The sequence below is a fragment of the Mustela lutreola genome, chromosome 16 (assembly GCF_030435805.1).
Source record: "Mustela lutreola isolate mMusLut2 chromosome 16, mMusLut2.pri, whole genome shotgun sequence".
In the NCBI taxonomy this organism is placed as follows: domain Eukaryota; kingdom Metazoa; phylum Chordata; class Mammalia; order Carnivora; family Mustelidae; genus Mustela; species Mustela lutreola.
Genome location: NC_081305.1, coordinates 44,216,543 through 44,236,087, shown reverse-complemented (window position 1 = coordinate 44,236,087; position 19,545 = coordinate 44,216,543). Strand labels below are relative to the sequence as shown.

General features: G+C 38.5%; 1 protein-coding gene across 13 annotated transcripts; it reads left to right on the top strand.

The window, feature by feature from the left end:
* Positions 1-2,527: 2,527 nt before the first annotated feature.
* Positions 2,528-17,229, top strand: ZNF383 (zinc finger protein 383). 13 transcript variants are annotated; one of them, XM_059153782.1, is made up of 7 exons: positions 2,528-2,877; positions 3,725-3,792; positions 6,367-6,422; positions 9,083-10,900; positions 11,080-11,206; positions 11,514-11,609; positions 14,976-17,229. In XM_059153782.1, the coding sequence occupies exons 4-7, from the start codon at positions 10,838-10,840 to the stop codon at positions 16,169-16,171; spliced, it is 1,482 nt and encodes a 493-aa protein (XP_059009765.1). In that variant the 5' UTR covers positions 2,528-2,877; positions 3,725-3,792; positions 6,367-6,422; positions 9,083-10,837; the 3' UTR covers positions 16,172-17,229. The 13 variants fall into 13 exon arrangements, with proteins under 13 accessions (XP_059009765.1, XP_059009763.1, XP_059009766.1 ...); XM_059153780.1 differs by having other exon boundaries at positions 6,336-6,422; XM_059153783.1 differs by lacking the exon at positions 3,725-3,792 and having other exon boundaries at positions 6,375-6,422.
* The last annotated feature ends 2,316 nt before the right edge of the window (positions 17,230-19,545 follow it).

Here is a 19,545-nt window from a genome sequence, read left to right as displayed (position 1 = left end):
AAAGTTGCTGAGAGGATAGATCTTAAAAATTCTTATCACAAGAAAAAATTTGTAACTATGCGTAGCGATAGATGCTAATGAGACTTGTGATTATTTTACAATATATACAAATATTGAGTTCTGTTGTTGAAAAAAATCAGTTGTATTTATATACATTTGTAATGTACAACCTGAAAATGAAATGAAAACACAATTTCATTAACAGTAGCATCAAAGTAATATACTTAGGAATAAACTTAACAAAAATGTAACACTTAGAAAACCACAAATCATTTGGTTAAATAAATTATAAAAGTCTTTTAAAAATTTTTATTTATTTGACAGACAGAGATCACAAGTATGTGGAGAGGCGGGCAGAGAGAGGGGGAAGCAGGCTCCCCACCAAGCAGAGAGCCCAACACGGGGCCTGATCCCAGGACCCTGAGATCATGACCCAAGCTGAAGGCAGAGGCTTAACCTACTGTGCCACCCAGGCACCCCAAATTTTAAAAGTCTTAAGCAAATGGAAAAACATCTCGAGTTTACAGATAGGAAGACTTAATATTGTTAGGATGGTAGTACTCCCCAACTTGATCTATAGATTCAAAACAATTCCATCAGAATCACACATGACTTATTTGTAAAAACTGACAAGCTGATTCTGAAATTCATATGCAATTGCAAGAAACCTAGAAGAACCAAACCAATCTTGAAAAAGGAAAACAAAGTAGGAGGACTCCTACTTCTCTATTTTAAAGTTACTATAAGGACAATCACACACTATGATATTGGTACAAGGATGGGGATGCAGATCAATGGAATATAATTAAGAATTCAGAAATAAACCCATACATCTATAAGATCAATCAATATTGACGATTAAGTTGAGAAATACTGAGCAGGCTTTTAAATAAAAGTGCTGCAACAACAGCACAGCCACCTGCAAAGAATGAAGTTGGGCCCTTATCTCTCATCATTTACAAAAATTAACTCAAAATGGGTCGAACTGCTAACTTCAAGAGCTAAAAATTTTTTAAACTTATATTTTGCTAGTTAACATACAGTGTAATATTGGTTTCTGGATTAATATTCAATGATTCATCACTTACCTATAGCACCCAGTGCCCATCACAAGTGCTGTCTTTAATACCCTTCCCCCATCTGGTCTATCCCCTACTCCCCTCCCTCCATCAACCCATCAAACCCCCAAAGGATACTTAAGTGTTGGCTGAACCTGGTATGAGTAGAAGAGGGTGACGGAAATAAAGTAGAATAAATAGGACTTGATGGAAGAAAAGTTTCATGAGAATTATTTAGGACAAGAAAGAAGAATATGGATGCAGCTATTACAGAGATGAGAGTAGAAAAGGACTATGAGGAAGAGAGTAAAATGTGAAATAAAATGGTTGGTTATGAAGATTGTATGCTTCAGATTATGACAAGCCTAAGATTCAAATTCCAGTCCTGAAAATCACCATCTGTGATCATGAACTAAGGACATGTTCTCTATCCACAACATATTCTACATCATCAAAAATCTTGATAACAGTATTTTTTTCAGGAGTGCCATAGGAGGGTCGTCCATGTCAGGAAGATCAAGGAAAACACATGTAAAGCTTACACAAAATAAGTCCTCAAAAGCTATTACATTAAGCACTTACCAACTCATTCTTTGAGGCCAATATTAAACATAGAGTTACTGTATGACCCAGTAATTCCACTCTTATACATACACCCAAGAACACTAGAAATGTATATTCATGTAAAAATTTGTACACAATTGGTCATTGCAGCATTATACACAATAGCCAAAAGTAGAAATAATCCAAATGCCTCTAAATAGATTAAGGGACAAAGAAAATGTGGTATACCCATACAACAGAATTTGTTAATAAAAAATACATGCCACAACACAGATGGTCCTTGAAAACATTATTCTGAGAGAAGAAGCCAGTCACAGAAGACCACACTGTATTTATAAGAAATGTTCAGAATAGGCAGATCTGTAGACACAGAGGGTAAATTAGAGTTCCTTAGGGTTGTCAGGGTTAGGACAAATTGGGAGTGATTGTTGGTAGGTATAGGGTTTCTTTTTGGGGTGATAAAAATATTCCTAAATTAACCAATGTTCCTAAATTGCCTCACCTAGAACAAATTGACTACCCCTGCAGTTTCGCCAATGATAAACCATCATCACCCTGGTTTTCTCCAATGGATTTTCCCTCAAAATAACTTTCCAACTTCCTCCTTTTCCATGAAAGAGTTGTTTCTCTTCTTTGTTAGCTGGACTTGTCTACCATTTTAGCCGAGGGTTCTCCTCCTGAATTGCAATTCTGTTATTCCCAACAGACTCATTTTGGTGGTAAAATAACTTACTTTTATTTTTAAGGTTAACAGATACAAGTTCCAGAAGAGTCTTGGGTGGGGCTCCACTCTTCACTGTGGACAAGCTTCGTGCAGTCACCTAAGACAAGCTCGATGGAAGTGGCCTCACCCTTTTCACCTCTAGACTACATTTCCCAGAAGTTCTTGCGGCTCTGATCAACTTCCGTGGGAACGCAGCAACATTTTTCTATTTCTTTAGAAACATGTGGCTCCTAGGCACTAGCAGGGCCCATAGAGGGAGCTTATCTCCAGGATGTGTGGGCTGTCTCTCCTGGGAACCTGGCTCGGAGACTGCGCGTGGATCTAGAAGACCCCTTGCAGCGATCTGGAGATGGGAGTGGGGGTATCGGCTTGGCTCAGGCTTATGCGCCAGCAGGAAATCCAAGCGCCAGACGCCATCTTGTCTGAGCCGACCTGCTTCCGGACTACATTTCCCAGAGGCCTCCGGAGGAATAGGGCCGCTCCTTCGCTCGCTTGCCCGATCCTCGGCCTCCCGGCAAGGGGAATTACAAGGTGAGCGGCCTAAGCGTTGGGGGCTCGACCAGGCTGCGCTGGTGCATCCGTGGGTTGGGGAGGAGCAGCCTGAAGGGGCGGTCTGGGCGGGTCTGAAGTCTCTGGCGCGTAAGAGTTCGTCAGACTGGGGGAAGGGAGGAACAGGGTTCCATGTGTGCGACCGTGACCTTATGTGACCGTGCGGCGCTCTGTGTAGTGGTGTGATTGTCTGTCCCTGTAGTGGGTGTGTCATTGCGACTGACCATGCGCGAACCTCTGTTTGCAGGTGTGGCTGGATATCCCTGTTGTAGGTGTGTGGTTCTGTGACGCTCCGTGTGTGTAAGGTGTGGCTGTCCCCACCGGTCGTCTGTGAGTGTATGTTCGTTTTGTGTGACATTGTGTGTACGAGATGGGGAATGTAAAGAATCTGTGATTATGCGGTCATGAGTGTTATCTGAGTGTGTGTGTGTGTGTGGTTTTATTTGTATGAATGTTAGCACGCTGAGCCTACTGGATGTCTGACTTTATGAGGACGTGTGAGTATGAACATGTAACTTTTTGTGACACCGTGTGTACAGTTGGAGGGTGCCTGTTATTGTTCCCAGGGTGGCAGTGTGTGTTGTCCCAGTAGTTGTGTGAGGTCCAGAGAAGATTTTGGTTCTGGACAGCAGAAATTTCTTTCCTTCTGACATGCTCAGACAGGAATGCTCTGAACAGCCTAGACTCTGACCTCTCTTCAACCCTCCTCTCCATGGGAGGGGGGGGCTGTGGTGGAGGGAGTAGGTGTGAATCCAGAGCTACTACTGCTCTGGTCAGTCTGGGCCACAAGAAAGGCCTGGCATCTCATGATTCCTTTCTCGTTCCTCAGCTCTGCTCTTCTCAGTTAGGTCTCCAGAGGAAGAAGGAGGAATGAATGTTGAGGAAGCCAAATAAAAGGTGCTAGGGGGTTTCCTTTTTAAGCTTTTCTTCTGGATGGCATTGTTTAATGTGGACTCAACTATGTGACCTGGACAAATTTCCATTAAAGAAAATGATAGGAACCTCAAGGGGTGGACACACAGATCCCAAGAGTTCCCTTCATTTTTTTCTACATAGTGTTCACTTGCTAATTTAGAAAATAGCTCAATTTCTCCAGTGTATTAAGCTTGTGCTTCTTTTTAAACATGCACATACACACATACATATGTACATATGATTATTTTAAAGAATTTGGAAAATGGGAAGTTACAGAGAGCAAAATAAACTCCTGCCACCCAAATACAACCATTGCCAATATATTGATCGATTTCCTTCTAACACATTTCATGTGTACAGTATACATTATTTTCAAGATCAGAATCTCAAAGCATTTATCATTTCATATTTTATGTTTTCACTAAAATTTATAGCTATTATATAATTAATTTTTCCTTGGTTAAAAATTCCTGAATATTACATATTTCCACAAAAGTGTTTAAAATATAGACATACAGTTTAAGAATTATAAAGGAAAACACTATATAATAAAAACTTGTGTCAGCCCTCCAGAAGCCTCTGTTCTTCCTGTCCCCAGAATAAACTTATTCTCTTCACCTCTTTAGGTAACCCTTATTCTGACTTTGGTGAATAATGTATTTTCTTGTTGTGTTTCAAAAAAAAAAAATCAAACAATTTATCATATATTTAAACATCCATAAGTAATATAGTTGTGTCTTTTATAGAAATTAAATTGTTCTGGGTAATATTGTTTTGAGTCTTGTTTTTTTACCACAATATTGCATTTTTTAGACTTATCCTTATTGTTATAAACCCCAGTTATATATTTGGACATTTGTTTTTTCTTGTTTTGGGTTCACTTAAAAGAGTTGCTCTAAACATTTTTAAAAAAGATTTTATTTATTTGACAGAGACCACAAGTAGGCAGAGAGGCAGTCAGAGTGTGGGGGGGAAGTAGGCTCCCCACTGAGCAGAGAACCTGATGCAGGGCTGGATCCCAGCACCCTGATGTGTCCTATCCATACGATGGAATATTATTCAGCAATAAAAGGGAATGAAGTTCTGGTAACACACCACAATATGGATATACCTTGAAAACATAATAAATGAAAAAAATCTAGTCACAAAAGGCCACATATCATATGATTCCATTTATATGAAATGCTATACAAGTCAATAGAGGCAGAAAATAGATTTGTGTCTGCTTAGGGCTGAGGGAGGAGGGGAAAAAGGAGATTGCCTGTTAATGGGCTTTCTTTTGTAGAAGTGAAAATGTTCTAAAATTAGATCATATGGATATAGTAAAAAAAAAATAGAATTTATGTATTTTAAGTGATTGACTTAGATAACATGCAAAGTATATCTCAGTAAAGCTATTTAAACAAAAATCAAAGCTAACCTAAAATTAGTGGAGGAGAATCTAGATAAAACCACGTTGGCCATGACCTGATAATTATTGAAGCTAGTACATGGAGGATTTTCATACTGTTTAAACTCTACTTTTGAGTGTGTTTGCAGATTTCTGTCATTAAAGGGTTAAAGAAAAATAGAACTAACCTAATGCCCAATGAAGCTAATATGTAATACTAGAAGCATTCACAGTAAAATCAGGGAGAAGGCACTATCAAAAGTATTATTTAATCTTTTTTTCCCCCACTAAATCCATTAGAAAACCAGTACTCCATAGGAAACAACTGCTTTATTTTTTCCCCATAACTTCTATTAAGCTTCTCTGGGCCAGTTAATTTCCTGCCTCTGGATAAGTCTTTCAGTCACAGTTGAAAAATAAACATTCCTCTGGTTCCTTTCAGTCACAAAATTGGTCTAATTTTAGTAATTAGGATGTCTGTTTCACTGTACTAATTTATGCCATAAATTTTAGTTTTTAAAAAAAAGTTATAAAAGTTACACCTTGTTTTATGTGGCAAAAACATATAGGCAAAGTTGTTGCTGTTGTTATTATTATAATTATTATTTTAGAAAAACTGAACTGTAGGGTAAGAATGAGGAGTGCCTCTGTGTATGGCTGAGGTGAGGAGTTCTGGGGGGATGGGAGTTCACAGACTGTCTTGGGCTTGAGAAGAGAGAAGACTTCATTAGGGAAGTCTTAGTCCTTCTGATAAGAGCATACTGGGTTCCTGAACAAAGGGTACCATTTGGGTGAATTTGCTTGAGGACCTGAGTGAGGACCACAGAGGAGGGATCTCCTTAGGCCGGTCAAAGCAGCTATGTCTTGGGTTCACTGAAGTGGGACAAGGTCTGGCCTGAATCACTTGGCTGACGCAAGAACCTGGATTAATCAGATGAAGGAGAGGGAATAGGAGTCTGTATTCCTTGGAATCCACTAGTCAGGATCCATTTCTCTAGAGCTAAGGCCTTGGACTTCTGGGGTTGAAGAAGTAGGATTTATCCCATACTCCCACTGACCACAGTTATGTCATAATACCTGGAGTGATCAGCTGAAAGCCAGTGTGGTTTTCTAGAACATTTCTTTGCTTCCCCAGTCTGCTTTCTCAGAATACTATCCTTTCTCAGGAAAACAGCCCCAAGAAGGATTCATCCTCTCCTGAATACTGAAAGCCATGGCCCAGGTGAGTTGATGCTTTTTTCTTACCTTCCTGACATTTAGTTTCAAAAAGAAAGAAAGAAAAGGAAAGGAAAAAAATTTTCTAATGGTTATGTGACTATTTGTTTTCCTACTCCTAACTTTTTTTTTTTTTAAGATTTTATTTATTTATTTGACAGAGAGAGAGATCACAGTAGACAGAGAGGCAGGCAGAGAGAGAGAGAGAGAGAGGGAAGCAGGCTCCCCGCTGAGCAGAGAGCCCCATGCGGGACTCGATCCCAGGACCCTGAGATCATGACCTGAGCCGAAGGCAGCGGCTTAACCCACTGAGCCACCCAGGTGCCCCACTACTCCTAACATTTTTGACTATCAGGTTCCCTTTTCCCCTTCAGGATCCTTGGTCTCCTTTCCCCATCACTCTAACCAGATAATACATCACCATTCTTAAGTGCCCTCTTCTTTTGACCCAGCATTAATATTTTCCTCTGGCATCTCTTTTCTCAGCCCTCTCCCAGGAGCTATGATGGAAAGGAAATGAATTCTTTTTTTTTTTTTAAGATTTTATTTATTTATTTGACAGAGAACACAAGTAGGCAGAGAGGCAGGCAGAGAGAGAGAGAGAGAAGCAGGCTCTGCACTGAGTAGAGAGCCCGATGCGGGGCTCGATCCCAGGACCCTGGGATCATGACCTGGGCCGAAGGCAGAGGCTTTAACCTGCTGAGCCACCCAGGCACCCCAGGAAATGAATTCTTATAAAAAGAAATGAGAGTAGTTTTGTAGAATGAACTTAGTTTTTCCAGTGACTTGAAGAGATGGAGAAGTACAAGTTGCTTAGGTGGGAGCAAGCACAGGTTTGTTCTACGGATCGGTATTTACCAGTCAGAATAGGAAATGATGTTGATAGTTCCAAATGTTCCAAATGCGACACCTCCTGGTTTATGAGCTTGGAAGATTGTGGTCTCGGTAGCTGATCCTATAGGTCTCTGTGACTTTTAGGGCATCCATGAACGAATTTCAATTTAAAGTTGAACAGGAAATGTGGGTCATGAGGAATTTCCATATGACTCACCAGTTTGTTTGTTGTTGTTTTTAATCTCAGAAATAAAGATACTCCCTAAATGGAGATACTTGCATCTCTTTTAGCTATTTACAATAGAATACATCCATATTTTAATGAATATTCCTATATTGCTATCTTGATTAATCAAATTTTTCGACATTTTGTAGTTATTTTTTTGCAAGGTATGTGTGCATTTAGATTTGCTATATCACACTCTACTTCCTTATCCCACAACAGTTATATCACAATTTTGTTTAAAGCAATGCTATTTGTGTGCTTAGATCCTTGCAGATATTCTATTCTCTACCAACCCCCTTTAAAAATTTTCATAATAATGAATTTCAGACATAGGAAAGTGGAGGAGTTAAGAACTCCCATAGACTTACCATTCAGCTTCACCTCCCAGTCAATCTTGTTTCATTTATATTGATACCTGTTTCTTCCTTACACATTACCCTGCCCTCACTCCTATATGCAGGATTATTTTGAAGAAATACAAATTGTATTTCTAAAAGATAAGGATTATTTTTAAGAACAACCATTATGCCATTATTGCCTCTAGAGAAGTTAGAAGTAATTTCTTAGTATCATCAGTATCTAGCCAGTGTTCAAATTTTTATAATCGTTGAATTCTTTAATTGCTTATTTGAATTAGAATCCAAATAAGGACTGTGCACTGCAGTTCACTGAGGTCTTTTGAATCTCTTATTTTGTAGGTACCCCTTCCATCTATTTTCTTTCTGTGTATGTTTTTGTTAGAAAAGGAAAAAAAAATGGTTTGTTGTCCACTCTTCGGATTTTGCCAATTGCATCTCTGTGGCATCATTTAACTGTTTCCTGAAAATTGGTAGTTAAGTCTAGATGCTTGATCAGATTCAGTTGGGATTTTTTTTTTTTTTTGTCATGAGTATGTCATAGGTGGTGATATGTGAGTCTATCAGGAGGCACATTATATCTAGTTCTGTTCCTTTTTGTAATGTTACCCACCATTGATGGTTACTGTCTAGACTAGAGGTTTCAGAATGATATTTTAATTCTGTCATTCCTCCTTCATAGATTAGGTGAAATTCTCTTTATAAATTAAAACTTCCCATCAACTGTCTGGTTACCCTAAAGGATAGTCTATCTAGGAAAGAATATTTGAATAATGAGTTAGTTTCTTAGAATCCTAAAAAGGTGACCAGAAGATTTTTTAATTCATTGTTGTTACTAGCTCATAATTTAAATATTTTTTAATCTATAGGTCCATTATATTAGATCCTCATATTATACCGTTTTTGGCCATAGAGAGGCTCTTCAAGTTGGTGCCTGAGTCCTTGTAACATGATTCTAATAGTTTTTGATAGCTCTCTTGCTTTCTGATACAATAGAATAGTTCAGACTCATCCTGTGCATTTCTGACTCAATCCTGAAATCATCTCTTTCCCCAAAGGACCTTGGTTCTTTTCATTTGAATATGATACTTAAGGACTACAATGTAGATACTGGGGTGTTTATTTGTACTGGATAAATTATTATTTCTAGGCCTTTTCAATAAATAGAATCAGGAACTTGTTTGTTTTCAATATAAAATAAACTGATTACCCTTTTTGTTCAGTTAACATATAATGTTATATTTGTTTCAGGTGTACAATATAGTGATTCAGCAATTCCATATATTACTCAGTGCTCATCAAGATAAGTGTACTCTTAATCCCCTTCATTTATTCCACCCATCCCCCAACAACCTCCGCTCTAGTAACCATTTGTTTTTTCTCTGTGGTTTATAGTCTTTTTTTTTTTCTTTTCTCTTCTTCTTCTTCTTTTTTTTTTTGGTCTCTCTCTTTTTTTCCTTTGTTGGTTTGTTTCATTTTTAAAATTTGACATATGAATTAAATTATATGGTATTTGTCTTTTTCTCTGACTTGCTTATTTTCCTTAGATCCATCCATGTTGTTGCAATGGCAAGATTTCATTCTTTTTATGGCTGAGTAATATCCCATTGTCTATATAAATACCATACCTTGTCCCTTCACCTATCAATGGACATTGAGGTTGCTTCTATAATTTGGGTATTGTAAGTAATGCTGCCATATAAACATAGGGGTGCATGTATCCCTTTGAGTTAATATTTTGTATTCAGTAATGCAATGACTGGATCATAGAGTAGTTATATTTTTAGTTTTTTGAGGAACTTCCATACTGTCTTCCACAGTGGCCATACCAGTTTGAATTCCCACCCTAGCGCAAGAGGGTTCATGTTCTCCATGTCCTCACCAACACCTGTTGTTTCTTGTGTTGTTGATTTTAGCCATTCTGACAGGTGTGAGGTGATATCTCATTGTGGTTTTGATTTACATTTCCTGATGAACAGTGATGTTGAGCATCTTCTCATGTATCTGTTGGCCATCTGTATGTCTTCCTTGGAGGAATGTCTGTTCATGTCTTTTGCCCATTTTTAAAAATTGGATTGTTTTTAGGATGTTGATTTGTATCAGTTTTTTATATATTTTGGATATTAACCCTTTGTCGGATATGTCACTTGCAAATATCTTCTCTCATTCTATAGGTTGCCTTTGCAAACTTTGTTGATTGTTTCCTTTGCTATGCAGAAACTTCTTATTTTCACGTAGTCCCAATAGTTTACTTTTTCTTTTATTTCCCTTGTCTCTGGAGACATATCTAGAAAGATGTTACAGCTGATACCAGAGAAGTTACTGCCTGTGGTCTCTCCTAGGATTTTTATGATTTTAGGTCTCATGTTTAGGTCTTTAATTCAGTTTGTTTTTGTATATGGTGTAAGAAAGTGGTCCAGTTTCATTCTTTTGCATGTCGCTATTGAGTTTTCCCAACACCGTTTGTTGAAGAGACTGTCTTTTCCCCATTGTATATTCTTTCCTCTCTTGTCAAAGATTAATTGGCCACACAATTGTGGTTTTGTTTCTGGGCTTTCTGTTCTGTTCCATTTGTCTATGTGTCTATTTTTGTGCCCGTTCCATACTGTTTTGATTATTACAACTTTATAATTTAACTTGAAGCCTGAAATTGTGATAACTCCAGTTTTGTTATTTTTTCAAGATTGCTTTGGCTATTCCAGTCTTTTGTGGTTCCATACAAACTTTAGGAGTGTTTGCTTTAGTTCTGTGAAAAATGCTGTTGGTATTTTGATACGGATTGCATTAAATCTGTAGATTGCTTTGGATCCTACAGACATTTTAATGGTATTTGTTCTCCCAGTCCATGAGTATGGAATATCTCCATTTATTTATTTATTATTCATCTGCAATTTCTTTCATCAGTGTTTTATAGTTTCCAGAGCATAGGTCTTTTGCAACTTTGGTTAAATTTATTCATAGATTTTCTTTAAGATTTTATTTTTGGATGTATTCTCTACAGCCAACATGGGGCTCAGACTTAAAACCCCAAGATCAGGAGTCACATGCTCTACCAACAGAGCCAGCCAGGTACCCTCTAGAAATGTTATTATAAAATTAATTACTCCTGCATCTATTTTTAAGATCCAAAGATACTGATTAAGAGTGATACAATACAGTCATTCATTTGCTTTACCCCACAGTACAAGTGCAATAGTCTCTGATTATTTCTTTTATTACACAAGTAATACATATGTTTATTGTTTCAGGCATCAGTGATGTTCAGTGATGTGTCTGTAGACTTCTCACAGGAGGAGTGGGAGTGCCTGGACCCTGGTCAGAGGGACTTGTACAGAGATGTGATGTTGGAGAACTATAGCAATCTGCTGTCAATGGGTAAGGGCTTCTATACCAGTAATTTAGAGTTCTCCTCTGGCATGTTTCTTCCACAGTGAATTTCCCAGCTGCTTTTCAAGTTACCGGCTGAATTTCTGCTCCCTATTCCCAAATAAGTGGTTTGAGCTGCAATGCAAAGGAAGAGTTGGAAATGGGCAACTCCAGTGACTGTGGCAGAATCTTCGACCTCTTTCTTTGGCTGTTCCTGTAGTGGCATCTCCTCTTTGGTCATCAAGGGACTGGATCTGATTTCTGGATCTGGTTTACCCACAGCGTAACCATGTCCCATATCTTTTCTTGTGAGCAGGACTTTACATTCCTAAACCTCAAGTTATCTCCTTATTGGAACAAGGAAAAGAGCCCTGGATGGTTGGCAGAGAGCTGACAAGAGGCCTGTGTTCAGGTGAGTGAGAAGCGATTGGGTAGGAGCAAGGCACCACAGGTAAACCCAGCACTTTTGAGGTGTTGTCTAGGCTTGTGGGAAAAAACCAAGTCCTCTTAGAATGAGTTTACAAATGACCCATTTCATTCCTTCTTTCACTTACTACTCTTTCTGCTACTCTTCTCCAACAACTGCCATAATTTCAAATAGGAGGGGCTCTTCACTTCCCCTCCAATAAAACACTTTTACCCGGGGCACCTGGGTGGCTCAGTGGGTCAAAGCCTCTGCCTTCCACTCAGGTCATGATCCTGGGATCCAGCCCCCGCATCGGGCTCTCCGCTCAGCAGGGAGCCTGCTTCCTCCTCTCTCTCTCTGCCTGCCTCTCTGCCTACTTGTAATCTCTGTCAAATAAATAAATAAAATCTTAAAAACAAAAACAAACACTTTCACCCATATTTTAGATTCAGTTCCTTGCTGCTTTCCTTCCTCTCACCTGAATGGTTTGTGTGTATGCATGCCTGCACATGCGTGTATGCACTGCCCTGCCTCCAAGTGCTGGTCTTCGTGAATATTACTTGCCAATGACTTGTTTTATCAGTTGGTTGTGCATTTTTCCTTTACCCAGTGTTTTTCATTTACTGATTTGTGCAAAGGAGCCTGCCAGGTGCTGTTGTTTGCTAATCATGTCACCTATTAAGAACTTGGGAGTCGAAAAGTAGTGCTAAAATATATCCATGAATAGGGGGCACCTGGGTGGCTCAGTCAGCTAAGCGACTGCCTTTGGGTCAGGTCATGATCCCAGGGTCCTGGGATCAAACCTCACATCGGACTCCCTGCTCAGTGGAGAGCCTGCTTCTCTCTCTCTCTCCCTCTGCCTACCTGTGCTCACTTGCTCGCTCTCTCTCTCGCTCTCTCTCTGTCAAATAATAAAATCTTAAAAAAAAAAAAAAAATATATATATATATATATATATCATGAATAATTTCCACCAAGTAGAGTCTAGTAAAGAGAATCAGGGAGCTCAGAGGGAAGTCAGAGGCTCAATATGCAGAAGTGGAAAATCTGTACTGAATGAATAGTTGGGAGGCTTGCAAGTGATTGCGGTCACCTCCTGTGATGACGATGTTGGGGAAAATGAAAAGGCCTATAATGGAAATGAAGAGGTGGCAGAGAAGGCGAGATTTAGGATAAAGTGTTACCTTATCTTAAATGCTCCAGAAGAGCATTACTATATAGTAAGTATTGGTCCCGGTGCTGGGATTACAGCATTGAATAAAACATTCAGAGTTTTGCTCTGGTGGAGCCTGTGTTCTAGAGGGTGAGGGAGAAAAAACAGATATGTTTTTAATGTCAGATAGTGGGAAGTGGTATGAAGGGAGGTTAGAGAAGGCCTCTTTGATGAGGTGATAATTTAACCAAGACCTGCAGGAAGCGAGTAAACAAATGTTGTTAAGTATCTGGTAGAAGAGATTCAGGCAGAAGGAAAAGGAAGAACAAAGTCCCCGAATGAGGAGCTTTTTAGCTCTTACCATTGTGACTGGAACGGAATAAGCAGAGGGACTTGTGGGAAAGGAGATCAGCAAAGTAGCAGGATGTACGTGTGTTTGTGTGTTTGTGTGCTAGGTGCATGTGAGAGGTGGGGTGTACCTGCTGATGATTTGGGGTCCTGTGGGCCTTGGCTATGGGCTTTGGATTCTTTTGAATAGAATTTAGGGCATCTGTGAACTTGGATAAGAAGAAAAAAATACATCTTTATATTTAGTAAACTCAAACTGAAAATTGCATATCTTCCTACTGTGGTGTTTGGAACAAACCATAGCAGTATTAGTAGTTCCTGTGACTTTGACATGAATGGAAATCACAGACATTTTCATATCGTCTTACTGTTAATGTAGACATATTGAAAAATAATTCATGCTGTCAGTATTTCAGAATTACTGTAGTAGTAGGCTCAGTGCTAGGTCTTACAATTTAATGTATTAAGAAAACTCCAGGGTGTCTGCATGGCTCAGTTGGTTTTGTCTACCTTCAGCTCAGGTCATGAATCCAGGGTTCTGGGATCGAGGCCCACATCGGGCTCCCCGCTAAGTGGGGCATCTGCTTCTCCCTCTCCATTTGCCCCCCACTCCCTGCCCCACCACTCATGCTCTCTCTCTCTCTAATAAATAAAATCTTTGAAAAGAAAAGAAAACTCCAGATGGAGGGAAGATCCCCCTGTAAAGGCCCTTCTAGGAGGGGAAAGCTTGATGTGTTTGCAGAACTGAAAGAAAGTGGGGTTACTGGGCCAATGAGCAAGCAAGAGTGGAGTGTGAGTCAGGATTGGAGATCAGTTGGTCTTTACCAGTGAGTGTGAGGAGTTTGGTTTCAAGCAGTGGAACACCAGGCCACGTTAATTTGGGTTGCCAAATGGATTAAAGAGTGTGAGAACTTGGTGGGGAGATGGGTTGGGAGGCTACTTCAGTGGTCTGAGTAAGAGATGATTCTGGTTTGGAAGAGAGGCCATTGGCAGTAGACATAGAAGAGGATAGTTTTACAGAGGTTCCATGCCCTCTCCCTGTGGAGTCAAGTTATATCACCTTCCTGGCGCATCAAGTGTGTTCACCAACCAGAAAGTCTGAGCTTTGGTGTACAGAGTTTTTATTGGGATTTAATCACACTGGCATGACTGAGTGTGTCATTGGCCACTCAATCTCTGGCTCTTTTCTCCTCCGCAGAAGTCCAGTAGCTGTAAGTCCCAACCCCCTAATAACATGCTGAATCTTTCTGGTGACCAGTCCTACAACTATCTAGGTATTGCCATGAGTCACTTCATTAGCATAGCAAAACCCAGTCCTATCACTCAGGAAATTCCAAAGGTTTTTGAAGCTCTGTGTTAGAAACCAGGGACAAAGACCAAATTTATTCTTTATCATACTGCAGAGCCCAGAAATCTTCCCCAATGTGTATTTGTTCCTCTCAGGAAGCCTTTAATAGAGGTCAGGAAATTATCCACTTTTTGTGGTACATATAGTATGATGGTTTCTTACGTGTACATACATGCATGCTTATATACATGTATGTATGACTTGTAATCTTTTCATATGCCCAAGTATTGTATGTTTACTATCCTTCCCTTCTGATTCTGATGCACATCAATATTTGAGAATCATTGTGGGTTCCTTTTTCTGTAGTCTCCTCCCTCACAATCTGCATTAGATCTCATTAATTTCAGTGCGTTTGGGGGGTCTCTTTTCAGATTAAACAGATGTACTTGAGAACTGTATGTCATTTACTGTGAAATACTGTTTTCACTTTAATTTTCCTATTTCTATTATAAAAGTTTAACTTTTCCCAAATGGGTGGTGGGAGTAGGGTGGTAAGAATATTTACCATTTCATTTTCTTTCAGATCTGGAATCAATGTGTGAAACCAAGTTACTGTCTCTGAAGAAGGAAGTTTATGAAATAGAGTCATGCCAGAGGGAGATAATGGGACTTACAAAGCATGGCTTTGAGTACTCCAGTTTTAGAGACATTTTGGAATATAGAAACCACTTTGAAAAACAACTGGGATATCAAAGTGGGCATTTCAGCCAAGAAATACTCACTCATGAATACATGCCCACATTTATTCAACAGACATTCTTTACTCTACATCAAATAATTAATAATGAAGAGAAACCCTATGAATGTAAGAAATGTGGAAAGGTCTTTAGTCAGAATTCACAATTTATTCAACATCAAAGAATTCATATTGGTGAAAAATCTTATGAATGCAAGGAGTGTGGGAAATTCTTTAGTTGTGGCTCCCATGTTACTCGACATCTGAAAATTCACACTGGTGAAAAACCCTTTGAATGTAAGGAATGTGGCAAGGCTTTCAGTTGTAGCTCATACCTTTCTCAACATCAGAGAATTCATACTGGTAAGAAGCCCTATGAATGTAAGGAATGTGGGAAAGCCTTTAGCTATTGCTCAAATCTTATTGACCATCAGAGAATTCACACTGGTGAAAAACCCTATGAATGTAAAGTATGTGGGAAAGCCTTTACTAAGAGCTCACAACTTTTTCAACATGTGAGAATTCATACAGGTGAGAAGCCCTATGAATGTAAAGAATGTGGCAAAGCTTTCACTCAGAGCTCAAAGCTTGTTCAGCATCAGAGAATTCATACTGGTGAAAAACCCTATGAGTGCAAGGAATGTGGCAAGGCCTTTAGTAGTGGCTCGGCGCTTACTAATCATCAGAGAATTCACACTGGGGAGAAACCCTATGATTGTAAGGAATGTGGGAAAGCTTTTACCCAGAGCTCACAACTTCGTCAACATCAGAGAATTCACGCTGGTGAGAAACCCTTTGAATGTCTTGAATGTGGGAAGGCCTTTACTCAGAACTCACAACTTTTTCAACATCAGAGAATTCATACAGATGAAAAACCATATGAATGTAGTGAATGTGGAAAGGCCTTTAATAAATGCTCAAATCTTACGCGACATCTGAGAATTCACACTGGTGAAAAGCCCTATAACTGTAAGGAATGTGGAAAGGCATTTAGTAGTGGCTCAGATCTCATTCGTCATCAGGGAACTCATACTGATGAATAATAAAAGTTAAAGCTCTTGTTACCTAACTGATATTTTAAACAAACAAACAAAAAAAATCATGTTTGGTAGTTACACTTTCACTATTTTTTGTTTTTAAATTTTATTTCGTATTTCTTTTTAATTCAAATGTATTTCAGTCTAAGTTATGAATTAAGATTCTAAATTGACATTTGCCCATCCCATGTCCCCCAATCTTGTACTAAGGACAGTTGTTCAGTAATTATTTTCTTGCCCCTTATTTTATTTTACCTTCTTGGTGAGACATTCTTGTTTATATTTGCTTGAATTTATTTTTCTTCTCTGATCTATGTGTTTGTGCTTACACCAATATCATGCTGTTTAAAATTGTGTGACCTTGTATTTTTTAATTGTAGAATTACAACCTTGTTTTTGAAGTCAGTATTAATCTTTCATTTCATTTCACAAATGAAAGATTCTGAATCTTTCATTTCACAAATTTGTATTTTCTTACATAAAATGGAAAATCAGAAAACCAGCAACTAAAAACCAAGATTAACAGTAATCATAGCAACTATCAATGGCTACTCTGTAAAGATGATAGAGCAAACCTCCCAGATTCTGTTTTTAAAATCATGGTATGCATGCGTGTTATCCCTTCACTTGTTTTTATATCATGCCAAAAAATATGGTTGCCATTTTATTAAATACAGATTTTTTAAATGAGTTATATATACTTAATTACTTTTCAAAGTGACTTTATTACTCGTGTTCTATTTGCATCTAAATGTTTGCAGTTATGAAGTATGCCCTGATTTTTGACCTTTGAATCTTTCTTTTAAAACACCTATTTCAATCGCTGAAATTATGCACATTTTCTCCCTGTAAACTATTTTGTTCCTTTTTATCCACCCCAATCTCATGCTAGAAAGGTAATTAACCAGTTATCAATGTGTTTACATCTAGTTTTTGTCTTTACTTTTCACTTTTATATGTTAGTGGCATTTTATTTCTTATGTATTATTAAAGATAATCATGCTGTATGTGTGGGTTTGTTGTGAGGATTCAATGAATTAATAAATGTAAAGTGCTTAGAACTATTCCTATTGCATAGTAAATGCTTAGTAAAGTTGTCCACTGTGTTCCTTGGTACACTCATTTTCAAGTTATCTTTATTATTTGTAGAGATTACTTTTTTAAAAGTTTATTTAAGGGGCGCCTGGGTGGCTCAGTGGGTTAAGCCTCTGCCTTTGGCTCAGGGTCCTGGGATCAAGCCCCTTGTCGGGCTCTCTGCTTGGCAGGGAGCCTGCTTCCCCCTCTCTCTCTGTCTGCCTGCCTCTCTGCCTACTTGTGATCTCTCTCTGTCAAATAAATAAATAAAACTTAAAAAAAAGAATAAAGTTTATTTAAATAATCTCTATACACTATGTGGTACTTGAATTCATGACCCTGAGATTGAGAGTCACACACTCTTCCAACTGAGCCAGCCAGGTGTACAATATTGGAATACTAGAATATAAAATCCTTTACTCAAATCCTATTTGTGTAAAGGACTTTAACCATGTTGTTTACCTTTGTCTAAGAGAATTCCTAATGGAAAAAAGAGATGAATGTAATGAGATATAGGAAAGGTTTTCTCATCACTCATTATTCAGCATGAAATTTTAAAAGAAAAAAAGAATTTGTGGATAGTCTTCCTTCAGACTCCATCTTCTATGCCTGCACAAGATTAATGCCAGTCTGAAGCCCTGTGAGTATGACGAATAGTTGAAAGCATAGCTGTCAAAAAACAGGAAGAGATAAGAATATGATTCCTAATAATTAGTTCTTCCCAAAACGGAAAACATACAGGCCACAATATTTGACCAGAATGGAAGAAACCATAACAACAGGATAGCCGTCAAATACCTGAATTTTAACTTAGTGCTCCCTATTGATTAACATGGGTTAGGGAACTAAGTCCTTAATGTACATATTATTTAATGTGAAAATGCACACAATTGAAAAACCTGTGAATGGCATGTTGTATTGGAAGTTTTATAAACCATTATGCATGTATATATTCAAATGCTAGAGGGGTCATTACTAAACATAGAACTCAAGGAGCTTAAATAAGCAAAAACAAGTCTAAAATTTGAGTAGAGAAAGGCATTCTTAGTTATGCAGAAATAAATGAAAAAAGTCGACAAACTGAAATAGAAAATTTGATTATTTGACAAAAAAAGTAGACATTTTAGTCACTTGTGTGGGGAAATAAGGATGATAGATGAGCAATACTGTGCAATTGAAATGACTACATATTTTAAAGGACTTTATCTTTCTGGGTTATGACAATGTTCTGAGATTTGTGGCGTATGGTTGTACAACTTTGTGAAGATACCAAAAACTACTGAACAGTATACTTTAAAAGGGTGAATATAATAGTATATGAATTTTATCTCAAGGTAAAATACTATAGATATTTTTATACCATATGTGAAAATCTGGACAAAGTATGGGGATTTTTATAAAGAAATTGAACTGACATCAGAATTGACTAGAGCAGGGTGCCTCTGCCTTGGTTCAGGTCATGATCTCAGGGTCCTGGAATCGAGCCCCACATGGGGCTCTCTGCTCAGCAGGGAGCCTGCTTCCCCACTGCACCCCACCCCTGCCTCTCTGCCCAATTGTGATCTCGGTCTGTCAAATCAATAAATCTATATATCTATCTTTTAAAAAATTGACTAAGGCAGAGGTGTAAAATCTTTTTTTTTAATTTTTAAAGATTTTATTTATTTATATGACAGAGATCACAGGTAGGCAGATAGGAGGAAGCAGGCTCCCTCCTGAGCAGAGAGCCCGATGCGGGGCTCTATCCCAGGACCCTGGGATCAAGACCTGAGCTGAAGGGAGAGGCTTTAACTCACTGAGCCACCCAGGCGCCCCAGTGCTTATATAATTTTATCATGTATATAAGTTTCTTATAGCCACCACAATATACAAAACTGTTTAATCACCACAAGGCTACCTTGATGCTATCACTTTATTTTTTTTAAGATATTATTTATTTATTTGACAGAGATCACAAGTAGGCAGAGAGGAAGTCAGAGAGAGAGAAGCAGGCTCTGTGCTGAGCATAAAGCCTGATGCAGGGCTCGATTCCAGATCCCTGGGATCATGACCTGAGCCAAAGGCGGAGGCTTTAACCCACTGAGCCACCCAGGCACCCCGATGCTACCACTTTATAACCTTGCAAACAACTTCCCACATCCTTAAGCCCTGGTGACTATTAATCTGTTCACCATTTCGATAATTTTTAAAATTTCAAGAATGCCATATAAATGGAGTCATACAATATATAGACTCTTGTGACTGGCTTTTTTTTTTCCCTCAGCATAATTGCCTTGAAATCCATCTGAGTTGTTGCATATACCAAT